Source organism: Nannospalax galili, unplaced genomic scaffold, assembly GCF_000622305.1.
Source record: "Nannospalax galili isolate Female #2095 unplaced genomic scaffold, S.galili_v1.0 scaffold247, whole genome shotgun sequence".
Classification (NCBI taxonomy): Eukaryota; Metazoa; Chordata; class Mammalia; order Rodentia; family Spalacidae; genus Nannospalax; species Nannospalax galili.
The window spans coordinates 1,878,170-1,891,681 of record NW_008356952.1 but is presented as its reverse complement, the minus strand read 5'-3'; the positions used below and the strand labels follow the sequence as shown (position 1 = coordinate 1,891,681).

At 38.6% G+C, this 13,512-nt stretch overlaps 1 protein-coding gene across 7 annotated transcripts in view; it reads right to left on the bottom strand.

Moving 5' to 3' along the window:
• Positions 1-13,512, bottom strand: part of Prex2 (phosphatidylinositol-3,4,5-trisphosphate dependent Rac exchange factor 2) — a 308,733-nt gene that overhangs the window by 24,877 nt on the left and 270,344 nt on the right. For all 7 annotated transcript variants that reach the window (XM_029556999.1, XM_029557000.1, XM_008854785.3 and 4 more), the window contains 2 exons: positions 10,260-10,326; positions 9,848-10,038 (listed from right to left, as the gene is read on the bottom strand). In XM_029556999.1, the coding sequence (XP_029412859.1) occupies positions 9,848-10,038; positions 10,260-10,326 (258 nt within the window). The remainder of the gene's footprint in view (positions 1-9,847; positions 10,039-10,259; positions 10,327-13,512) is intronic.

Sequence of the window (13,512 nt, the reverse complement as noted above, 5' to 3'; positions counted from 1 at the left end):
ACTTCCCCACTCCTCTCTTTGCCTATGATGACCATGATGACCCTTACTATGATTTTTGATAGTGATAGTTCTTACAGAATTTCCTCTATGTTAGCAGCAGTGTTTTGTGGACTGTGGGTATAGCTCAGTGGTAGAGTGGTTGCCTAGTGTGAGTAGGGCCCTGGGTTCCATCTCTGGCACTGTAAAAATGAAAAAAAAAAATGAAACAATTGGACATGTTTCAAATTTGCAACTCTGTAACAAGAAGGTATGTTCACTGTCAAAAACACAATTTCAATAGAAAACCAGAGTGCTGCTGTCTGTTGCTAGATCCTGTGGTGGTGGTGTACTGTTCGTTTAATGCTCGCTCCACCTCTATAACAAAGAACTCATTCCCCTTTATTTCAGGCAGCTTTGTGATCAGGTTATATAATCATTTACTTGCTTAAACAGCAAGTAAGTAACTAGATTCAAAAACCATTTTCTAATTCAAAACCCAAGACTCTTTTTCACTACATGGAATTCATATTGCATAGTTTAATACCATTAGAGAATTTGAGCTCCCCACATCCATAATTCAGTACTACAATCTTGGGTTTGGCATTTGTATTTTAAATGCATTGTTTTGGCAGAAATGAATCCAGGCAGCTCAAATTGCTTCTCTGGATGTAGACCTTGTAGTCGTACTAAAATAGGCTAATGATTAAAAGGGAACTAGTTCTGAAACACACTAAGTTAAGTGTATCGATTGTAAAGCAATCAAGTAGCAAGTATAAATTGGAAGGAGAATGTGTTCCTTTTCTACCGCAGATTTGCATTTTCCTACATAAAATGCACTGTTCTGTGCAAAGCATGTTCAGACCTGCAATGATCACATTTATTCTGGCTTCTAATTATCTTTAATGCTGGCGCACAGAGCACTGCTGTGAAAAGCCTACTGACAAGCATGAGGCAACTGATTGAAGAAACCAATTCATTCTTGATGCCCAGACATATTTCCCCTCTCACTTCTATCGCCTTACACTAAAGAAAACTGTACACCTGGGGGTGAATGCAGATGTTAAACAGCGATCAGTCCCAACTAGCTGCTCTGGCTCTCTGCAGGCAGAGCCCCCGAAAAATTAATATGGAAAGGCCAGCTGCTGACCTATTGATCTTGCTCACCCCATTCACCCTTAGAAATGTTTCTGTGATAAACAGAAAGCTTGAAAAATTACCAAAGTCAATGGGTATTTCAGAAAGCCAACACTCACGTAACAGAGAAGCCCTTTTGTTAATGAAACACATAAATACTTTTCTGCATGAAGATACAATCCAAAAGTCACCCATTGGGAAGCATTTTTTTTTTTTTTTTGAGGAGCAACCACTGGGTAAGTATTAATGCCTTCAACATTATCATATTGTCTTGTCAAATAGATAGACTTGGCGAAATTTTCCAGTGATTTCTATATCTGATCATCTGAGAGCTAAAAGGCAAAGGGCTAATGGGTTCTTGGAAAGAAAGCAAAGATAGGACAGGCAGAGCGGAGTGTGTGTAAAACAACAGAGCAGAGTGTAGGAGTGATGGGCAACAGCTGGGCCGAGATCCTGACAGTAGGAGCAGAGTTAAATTGAACACTTCACTCCCTCTATCTATCTTAAGGCAAAAAAGCAATCGAGTTTAAGGGGGCATATTTTCAGCACTGCACAGGGAATTAGCCATGAAATTCTCATTAAAGATAATGGCACTTTCTATTACAACTTCTAACACAGTCTCTCCGAGTTCTCCACATATATCTTTGAACCTAGGCTTAAAGACCAACCACAGGGCATGAAAACATTCCACAGCCCTTTATCCTTCTGTTCCAGCACACTAAAGTATGATTTCCCTGACCTAGAAGAGAGGTGATCACTGATCTTTGGCATTGGGTAACTGAGTGCTTAGGTACCTTGAGTGTTGGCTTTGTAAGAGTGTGCAAGAACATGAAGCAGCTGTATGCAGGTCAGGACCTGTAACACAACCAGTGTGACTCTGTTTCTCCATGGTTTATTCTTCCTGGCCTGGATTATTTTGCCCATGCCTTTCACTCATGAGTTCCCTTCCATGAGGGCTGATGTTAGATGCCAATTCAACTGAATTACAGGGCAGAGGGCAGAAACCTGGAAGAGCAGTATTTTTCAGACATTGTGTTCATTATTCATAGTGCTCCATAGGCACCAAACCCACCTCTGTTTGCTCAAAAGAACACTCAGGTGGTATGGCATTTGGTTGTCATGATTGGGCTACCCCAGATGTGCCTGTGAGGAGGTTTTGGGACAAGACTGGCATTCATGACTGGAGTGGGGAAGATTCATCCTCAGGGTGGGAAAGGACCATCTAACTGGCTGCAGTCTCATATTCTCTCTCTCTCTCTCTCTCTCTCTCTCTCTCTCTCTCTCTCTCTCTCTCCTTCCCCCTCCCCTCCGCTTCTCTTCCACCCTTCCATCTCAGCATTCTAGGACTCATGGGTGGCTTTTTGGCTACTGAGACTTGGCCTTGGACTGGGAGTATGGCATCTACCTCACTGGATCTCAGACCTTTGGGCCTGAACTCCTACCAGTCTTCATGTTTTCCTCTCAATGGCCTATTGTGGGATTTCTCAGCTTCCATAGTTCAGTGAGCCAGTTCCATAATAAACATTCTTCTATGACAGAATCCTTTACTTTGGTTTCTCTAGAATAACCTGACTGAGCCTCCTGCTCCCCTTTTCTCTACTTCTTGCCGGTCATCTAGTCGTCTTTGCTACGGTGTGACACCTGCATGTCTGCCCATGCCAGCGTGTCATCTGCACCTTATCTCTTGCTATATTTACTATGAAATCTTACTGCTCCCTGGCCCCCATAGCTACTTTATTATAGAGCATGGCATTACTCATCATCACATTTAGAGTATTTAAAAATATATACTCATGTAATACTTTTCTGAAAAACCACTCATTTGCTCCCTTGGAATCTCAAGAAGGAGTTCAAAGCATGTAACCTGGCAAACAGGCCTTCCATCCCCCAACCCCTGCCTGCATCAGTCACTTCTTACATCCCAGCTTCCTTCCCTCTTGGTTACCGACCCAGGGACAGCACACCATTCCATGAGCCCCAGTCAAAGGGGTCACATAGCTGTCTCATGCCTCAGTGGTCTCTTCATATTATTCCTTAGGGCTAAAGAGCCTTCCCAATCCACCCTGGGCTACATAGAAATTATATGCCAGCCTGGGCTACATAAGAAGGTTCTTTCCCAAACCCCATTCCCCTCCAAATAAAAAAGTTAACACTGTAAAAGCAGACATTGCCACTTTTCTTCAATTTCCTCCATACTCCCTTCTCTCCTGCCCCAGGCTCACACATAGGGAGAAGCTACTTTCTCCATGCTATCCGAGAGAAGCATTTGCATTGTGACACAGCCATATTTCTTCTGTCATCTGGAAGATGGGAATGTCTTAGTTTTTTAGAAATTATAATTTAGTTATGTAGTCACTAGCCCCTAGCCTTCAAGAGTAGATCACAGCAAAATGACTGGAATGAGACTTTGTTTTAGTATAATTTTGTAGGTTAGGAGAAACAATAGCTTTAGCTTATTTAATATAAATGTTGAAGAACCTGTTTAATAGTTTTTAAAGTAGTTTCTGTATTTATCAGTGTGTTAAATAAGCAAGCATAAATTTAGTAACAAACACTTAGCTATTGGGAATACAATCAAAGAGTAGAGTTTATTTTGGCCAACACAGATGAAGTATATGTGCCCGTGTGAAATGGCTTTAGCATCACAACTACTTTGACTTTTCCTATTTTCATGAAGGAAAGTAGTCATGTAGAAACTCTGGTTTTACATAAACTAAGGTTAAGGCCTGTTCGGTCAATCACAAAAATCCTGATGTCAGAACTAGATCCCTGCAGTGAGATGTCACTCTCAGAAATCATGCTTTATTAACAGTTGTTCACAATGCATCTAATTTTTAGAGAACAAAAGACATTTTATAATCAAATAATTTCATGTACTGACCTCTCAAGATTCGTATCAACCAAGCAAACAAAAATTTAAGTGATAAGAATGATACATTTGCAAATGGGAGCACATTTTCAAGGCAAGAAACCTTATCTTTTATTTTTGTTATCAGGGATGAAATATGAAATTTTTCTCTATTATTTTAACAGCGTACACTTGTACTATTTATCTGATTATCTACATCAGCAGGAAGTTTCAATGTTTCTTTGCCCATTTTAAAAGTCCATAATATTTAAAATTCTGTATTTACCTCTAAGGAAGAGAACTTCTGAGACTAATATCTACAGTTATGAAAAGATAGCGCTTTCAAGATTTTACTAGTAGGGTATATTAATTATCAGAGACACATTATTGAAGTATTTAGATTAAATTTTAAAGCTATTTCTTACTAGTATTAAATAAAATCCTTGGATTAGAAGCTCGCATAAAATTTTTTTATGTTTCATTAAACCATCTTTTTCTGACTTAAAATTCAAACGTCATCTCTAATTCTGTTGTTATATCTCTTAAAATATTCTTTGCACAAAAAAAATAATGGATACATTTGAAGCTTTTATTTGCTTGTGGAGGTGATTTATTCTTTTCTGGCCTGTACACAGACTCTAACCTACATATGGAAACCCCCAGAGTAAACCAAGTCCTCTTACTTAATATATCTTCACAAAGTAAAAGAGATACAGCTTCCCTGTCTGCCTGTTGGGACTCTTTGATTACCTAAGTTGGGTTACCTTGAATGCTCTACTTTCATAAGATTTTGCATTACCTAATCTGAGCCCATTTGTCAATTCGTCCTTTGATGTCATAGTAATGACAGAATAAAATATACTAAGAAAGAGTCCTCTAAAAGTTCAAAGTGGTTGTTAAAATTGTTACCTGAGAAAGATTTTTAGAACTGTTGATATGAACCAAGTCACCACACTACTCATCTTCATTTGAAGTAAAAACTATTCCACTAGCAACATTGCTAATACGATTTTCTTTACAGTTGTTTTATATCTGAGTTTCTGGATTTCATTTTCTTAACAAATGCTTCTATTCTTACTCCAGGTCCTGCACCATGATTACACAATTAGGACTCTGATGACTGGTGTAGGGCAGGGAATCTCTCTGGGAATCCAACCATCACTTATAATGTTAAATAGGAAAATATGTTTTAACTTCCTAATAAGCTATTAATATACTAATAAATGTATTTCAGGAATGCCTTAAAAAAGTTTAATGCTGGATTATGCATGCAGACAGTAATTCACCAGTATTGCATATTCAAACAATGGCAGCCACAGGCTGTGCCCTTCTCACACTTGTGGGCAGTTCTACACAAGGATAGCTATGATACAGAGGGAAGTGGGTTCCATGAAACCCCAATACAGTGTGCCCCTAACAACCTTCCACTGATGACAGAATGCCAGCGAAGTTAATTAAAAATGGAGGGCCTGATTTCCTAAGAAATTCAATCTTCCCAGAAATCATGAAGACAAAAAGTAATCCCTAGGTGCAGAAGAATTGGATCAAAGGCATCCCAGGCCAGTCAGTCTCATGAGCCCTGCACTCAAATCACCTACCACCTGCCTGGCAGCCACACCAAGACTCTGACAACATGGGTCAGCTACCACTACAAATCAGAGTGAGAAGAGCCTTAAGACAAGTCTTAGAGAAACTAGCCATGGTCCCAGACACCTTGCCCTCACTAGAAATTTCTTTAACATTTCTTGTATCCTGTCAAGGAACCTCTGGAATTTTCTACTCCTCAGTTCTTCTCAGCAGCTGAAGAAGCAGATTCTAATATAGTGGGAGAGAAAAAAGCATTTTGTAGACTCAGGGAGACACACGCTTTGGGACTTAATAGCATTTACAGGATACTGAATTATATTGTCTAAAGCAAAGACAGTGGCTATTAAATAGGGATGGGAATAAAAAACCTAAAAAAATTAAAATACCAGCTGAATGCAAGGATGCTGCAGTAAGAAATAAAAAGGAAATTTAGAAACCTCTGTAGCAAGCTTTTTGATTGCCTTCAACAAAAAAATTGGCATGGGTACAGAAGAAGGCTTGAAAAGCCACAGAGCTGCTTCAATACCTTGCAAAAGTTCCATTTGGGAAAACAAAAATAACTTTGTGTATAATGCAAGTATGTACACAACATAAATAGCATAAGTCTCTGTAGGAAAGGAAATTCAAAAGACAGAAAATGCTTTCATTTGTTAATAAAGAAGGATAGATTCAAGTACTACAGAAATATGATTGTACCTATAGGAAAAAATAACAAAATACAGTCCAATTTCATTGCCCTCTGCAGATATTACAACACGGACTGCCACACAGTCGCCCACTCTACTGCTTGTATTATATTTGCGAGTAATTCCTTTTGGAGCCTAAACTACAATATATTAACAAAAAAGCTTTAAATCCTGTGGCACAGTCATTCTTACTAGAGGATATTTCTGTTTTCATTCAGCCTAAGAAACAACAGTACATATGAACACACGCTTTTGTGTTCATATTATTTGCAGTGGGGACAAAACAAATAATTTACTAAACTAAGAGTTCAATAAATGGTGGTGGATTCATGGGTTGAAATATTATATAGGAAATAAAACAATGAAAAAAAACATGCCTTTTGAAGCTATTATGACAGAATAGATGAGACAGGGCAGTTGACAAAGTGATTTAGTTCTTAAAATTGAGGCTGAGAAAGAACTCTATCTGATGAGTGCCTTCCAGCTTTATCATCTGATACTGAAAGTTAGATGTGCTAGATATCAGAAGACAAAAGGGACAAGCTCACTATTGTAACAACCCTTTCTTGGGATAGCTCATCTACTCCCCAAGAGATCTAATCACCCCTTATTATATATTCAAAATCACTGTATAAATGTGGAGTATCTGATAGAAATTGTGAGAGGATGCAAGATGAAAACAGTGGGCATTCCAGGAGAAACTTTAAGAAAAATTTCCATGACTAAATCATCATTTAACCAAATTTATAATTTTTAAATGGAAAAAGAAAACCTGACTTTAAAAAGAGCCCATCCGATTCTTGACCTATTTATTGCAATGGAGAGCTTACACATCACTGAATGGCAGAGGAGACCATCAGGTGCACACAGAGGATCACCTGGAACAGCCAGGCTAAGTGCCACAAGATTTTCGTAATCCATCTTGAACTCTATTCTCCCAGTCTCATATGCACTATTTATATGACTCTGGTATCCAAGTCAGGCTGGCATTAAAACATGTAGATGATATATATGTTAATGCAAATTAAATCTACCTTCCTTCTAAAATCTTTCTCTTAGCGAACCTATTTAGTGTAACTTAATACCTTAAAATATTTTAATTTTTTTTCACCCAGTCCAATCAGAAAATGCTGTAAGTTGACTAATGTGGATATTAAGTATTATTGGCCATTTCTTATCTTGGTTTTAAAACTAAATGATAAAATGTTACTTGCATAACATTTGATTACACTGAGTTTCTCCTCTCTGTGGGAACCTGATGGTAAACCTCGGTGTTTAATGCTTCCAGCAGGTGTGGATCTGCTTGGCTTCCTCTCTAGCTGCCTGAATTAGAATTACTAAAGGATTATTTTAGGAACAGCCTTCTGTGGAATTCTGACTTCCAATGTAAATTAGCACACATTTTATCTTCATGGACAAAAATCTAAGCAAAGCCTTTACTGAAAAATTAAAGATTATGTGAAATTCCCAACTTATTCTGCATAATGTAAAAATAAAACATGATTTTAAAATAGCTTTAAATTTAAATTCAGCCACTGTCATGGGGCATTGGTTGCCTACATTTTAGTAAATTTCTCCTGAAGTAAATTACCCAAACCTCTATTTTTTTTCTTGCAGAAATGAAGAAAGTCAAACTTCTAAAAATATTTCAATATTACTTACAATTCAATGAACCCAGTAACTGTGGAAGTTATGTAATGTTGATATTGGTTTCATATAACACTTGTTAAATTCAAAACTTGCCCCTGGAATGTTTGTGAAAGTACTTTGGACAATTTGCTCATGATTGCTAGCATTAAATGGCAGATTTAGTTTCATTAATTTTCAGCAAATTAACCCAGAGTTAAGAGTTCATGTTTGCAAGGCCAAAGCTGGAAGTGTCTATTTGTTCTAAGCTGGTAAATATGACCTTGAACTAAGGTAAGACAATAACAAATTATCAAGGTGATGGCATCTTGTCAAGTCCACCATGGACTCCCTGTTGTTCCTTGCACCCAGTAGGCACATTTCTGCCTAAGGACATTTGTTCTTCTTCTCCTGATGACTGAAAGACTGCATCTGAGAGAGTGGACAACCCACTCTTCACTTCATCCAGGCCTCTTAGGAAATTTCTGCACCCTCAGAAGGTGTTCCCCGGCTTCCTTCCTATCCTGTGCCTTTTACCACTCTGACTTCTGTTATTTGCTGTATATCCACCTGCCACATATCATATTTGTTTGTTTACTTTATAACCCATTTCTCCACAATGGAATGCATACTATATTAATAATCTGGACTTTATTATTTCAATACAGTAAGCCCAGCAACTATAACAGTGTAGGCATATAATTGGTGCTCAGTAAACATAGATAAGATGAAGAAAGAATGAATGAGTGAATGAACAAGGATAGCTTAAATGATTAAAGTTATCAGAAATGCCAGAGATCATTTCTCTGTTAGTAAAAAGGTTATGTGACTTGCCTTTTAAAGAAATAATCTTGCATATTTTATGCACAGTATATTGGGCTCCAAACTAGAGCTTGACCATATGCAGTCAAAACGGAATTTCACAGACTAGATACAGGCTGCTGCCTCGAATGAAATCTCTCCCCTTTCTGCAACTACAATCACAATTAAAAATCATTTCCTGGAATGGTTCAGAACTAACCATATGCAAGATCAATTTTCCCCCGAATCTTATTCTTTAGCTTTAACTTTTATAAATTATGTACTCTCTTGTACTCTAGCTTTTGTATCTTTTCATCCTTGTGGTTTTTATTATTACTTTTATGGTTAGATTTTTGCTATCTGCTCTTGTGCTTCGTCTTCCAACAATACCCTCGTTGAATGATGTTACATTGCACTGACCAAAATCATTTGCATAAAGTACAGAGTAATGTGAATAAATAAGCAACTGACACCTTCAAAGTCTAAATGGCCTAGTGCCAAGAAGAAACTATGTGCTGTGACAGAGACCAGCTCCCTACTTAGATTAAAATGAATGCTAAACCTATCTATACAAGGTTTCACTGCCTCGTGAAGAGAGGAAGAGGAGCAGGTGATTATGAAGAGGGACTTGAGCTGGGGTTGCCCGCTCCCACTGGTGGTTGATTCTGCTGCGCATACCCTGACTGCCCCAGAGAGAGCACAGTTGTTTTGAATTCTCATGAAGAGCATGAGACTATTGTGTGAGCTCCTGGACTTTTCTGACCACAGGAGGACGACAGCAGCAGCTCCAAAGAGCATCTGGCTGGGGCACTTGGGATCTAGGGCTGTGAGTCACTGAACAAACAAATGTCTGCTAAGCACCCCAAAAGAAATGCCATTGGGTTAGTTGATTTCAGTTCCAAATAAGCCAATTCATGCAGGGAATCAGAAAGATGTACATTTGGGGCTGAAAATATTTATATGAAAACATGAATGTGAGAGGGATAAGAATCTGGGCCACCCTGGTATAAATATAGGATCCCATTAACTGCTGTGACTAAAAGTATTAAAATCACAAGAATCCCAACCAGAAAACGTCAAATTGCACCCCAAACATTTCTGACTCCTTTCAACATTTCCCGTTTTAATTTTGTGTAGCCCAAATAAAATGCGGAACAAGAAAGACAGCAGCAGGGAAGCCACATACCTGTGCACACCACTGCTACACATGATAATGTGACAGGCACCAAGCCTGTCACACAGCTCCGAAGAAACCGACAGCAGCCCAACTCCAGAGGCGCTGCATGCTGTGTTCACACAGGCAGCTGTGCGTTTGGATCTGATGAATGAAGCAACCAGCCGGTAAAGTTCATCTAAAGAGTTGAGAGGCCTCATGAGCTGAAAAGAAAGAGTGCAACATGCTGGGGAGGAATCTCCTTAGACGGGACACGATTTACTTGTCACAGCTTTTAGATGAATGGCCTAAAATAACATTTTATGACTGAGGTAACACACTGGGGACTGCAAATGTCTATAATTCGTGCTCAAGAAGAATGGCAGAAAAACTAAGAGGGAAGTGTGTGGATGACAACATCAATAAATGTAATATTTTTTTTTACCTTATCTACGTAGGCAGCTTTGGAAGTGGAGCTTGGTGGTGAATTTGACTTGTCCAAGTAGAATGCCCTTAAGAAACCAAAGAAACACTCATTTATTACTAGGAAAAAATTTTTAAATCTTAAAATGCTTGAAGATGTTCAATTTTCACAAACTTCTGCTTAAAGATAAGTAAATAAACAAGGGCACTGAACACTAGGGTGGCAGGGGTTGGACAAGGTCAATGATTACTTTTTAAAAAATAGAGCTGGCAAGATGGCTCAGTAGGTAAAAGAGCTTGATGTGCAAGCCTGATGACCCTGAGTTCAATCACTGTATCTACTGCAGAAGGAGACTGACTCCCCAAAATGTGTATCAGCTATGCCACAGCCCCCACACACCCACACTCACACACACACATCACACTCACACACAGAGAAACATGAACAGTACATGCACAGGGCATTATTCTCATTAGTAGTAGAGTTTGGTTTTTGTCTTTTTAAAAAAGTTTCATGGATTAATGAGGTTCTATAATAGATTAGGAAAGTTCATTCCAAGAACCATTTCCAAAATGACAATTCTGTTCATTCTTGTTGAGAATTGATTTCTTCTTTTCTAAACGGCAGATTCAGCTTCTCTTTAAAAGTAGTCGTATATAATTCAGCACCCAAGGTTGGCACATTAGAAGTCAGCCTGACCTCCTGACATTTATTTCCAAGGCCCATAGCCGGAGTTACAAAACTACCAATTGCTCTTGGGCACACTGCCACCCGGAGAATGGGGACCATCCAACACAGTAATCAGGTCACAGTGACATGAACTATACACACCCATCAAATGCCAGGAAAAGACAGTTCTGTTGAGCTGACGAATTACTAGGTCAAGAGCAAAACCAAAAGGCCTTTCAGACACCAAATAAAAGTTGTCCCTAGATTTTACCCAGGATCAGAAAAAGACAGCAGTAATCCAAAAGGCATGCTGTTAACAGAAAAGGTAAAAAGCTTGAATTCTGTGAGGTACAAAGAACATGCAGTGGAGCTGAGCTAGGTGGGGGAGAATGAACAGCAGGGTCAAGACGGGGTAGACAGTGAGGGCCGTAGGTCTGCTAAGGAAACTGGACTCTTCTTCTAAGGGAGCGGGGCCACCTAATGGAAGTGACCATGCAGCTTGAAACTGGCGTGGCTGTTCCATAAACGTTACACTATGTCCGCACTTGGTCTTGAAAGCCTAACATTCTTTTCGTTTCAAATAAACAAAGATATACGTACTGTAGTATGAAACCCATGTACACACCACTATGCTTAACAAATCATGACATTTTGCCCTTTGCTTTAACTTTCACAGAAGTAAATACCACAGAGACAGTCAAAATCCCTGTTGTTCATCCTCCTCCATTATTTAGGCATAGTGGTGCACACCTTTAACTCCAGCACTCCAGAGGCAGAGGCAGGCAGATCTCTACGAGTTGGAGGCCAGCCTGGTTTACACAGTGAGTTCCAGGCCTGTCAGGGATAAAGGGGGAAAAACAAACAAACAAACAACAACAAAAAGACCCTAAAGAAAGAAAGCTGACCGCTGGCTAGAGTGGAGGTCCTGCAGAACGCGTGTGCTCATTCTTTACAACCTTATCTACTGAGATACTCCTAGATTTTCAACCTTCCGCTCTTTGGTTTGAATTTGTAAATATCTCTCGGTGCTTTATATTTCTTCTCTTATTTCCTTGTTCCCATTTCTTACTTTCATGTAGTCTTGCATTTTCTTTCTAATAGAGAGTACTTTTATGTTTTACAGAGTTAATAACAAAAATTTCTGCTTTTCTTTTTTAAATGTCACACCTTCTTTCTTGTCTTAGTTCTTCAAGTTTTTCAATTTTACAAGCTGCTTATTCAATTCATACTTTCAGTTGCTTTCAGTGCATACTGTGACATAAAATTCTAAAATTTAAATCAGCAGTTTCTCTCCAAGAATACTGCTTTTAACACTGGATTTTAATTTATGATCTGTGGAGTTTGTATTTTTCTGATCGCTAAAACTTTCTGTTTATTCTCTGTTCTCAAGTTTAACTACAGGTGTTTAGGTCACATTTATTTTACGTATCCAGATAGGCTCTCGGATTGTACTTTTCAATATGAGGAACCTTGTTTTCAGTTCTAAAATGATCTCAGTGATTAATTATTCTACTTTTTTCTTTCCACCAATATTTCAATAGACATATTGTTCTAGTTTGTTTCAAATTGCTGTGACAAAACACTCTGACCAATACCAACTTGGGGAGGAAAGGGTTTATTTGGCTTATAACCCAATATCACAGTTCATCACTGAGGGAGACTAAGGTAGTCACTCAGGGCAAGAACCTGGAGGCAGAAGCTAAAGCACAGGCAATGGAGGCAAGCTGCTTACTGGCTTGCTCCCCTGGCCCCTGATCAACCTATTTTCTTATATAACATAGACCCACCTGACCAGGGATGGCACCACCCACAGGGACTGGGCCCTCCCACATCACTCAATAATTAAGAAGATGCCTCACATACATGGCCATAGGCCAGTCCAAAGGAGGCAATTGACCAATTGAGGTTCCCTGTACCCAGGTTTATTAAGTTGACAACTAAAGATATCCAGCACACATTTGTTCACAACTTTTCAAGTGTTCTAGGCAAACACATGTGCACACATCACACATACTCATATGTCCTCCCACCATACATACATATATCTCATATATACACACAGCACACACACACACATCTCACATACATATAAACATACCACATATACATGCAAATCCTACATACCACATCCTACATACACACACATACTATATACACACTCCACTTAATACATCTTATATATGCACTCACATGTGGCACACATAAACACACACATGCGTACCACTTTCTTTTAATACTATATCTGTCCATTGTACATTTTAGGTGATTTCCTCAGTAAAACCTTGCAAATGTATAACTCTGTCTCCATGTCAAGTGTATAACTTCTCTTTTATCACAAATTTTACTCTAATGATTATTTCCAAGTTTTCTACCTATTCTCCATTTATTTCTATTAAGGTTAACATCCCCATTACATCATCATTAAAAAGTTGACACCTCCATCATGATACATCATCCCCACATGGCTATAAAGATTTCTGCTCATCTGTAGCTTGTGATAGTGTCATATCAATAAATATTTGCGAGTAAATGATAATTGGAAAATTTATCATTTTTGTTTCACAATTTTCTGAAATGATGACTGACATTTTTTATTTATATGTGA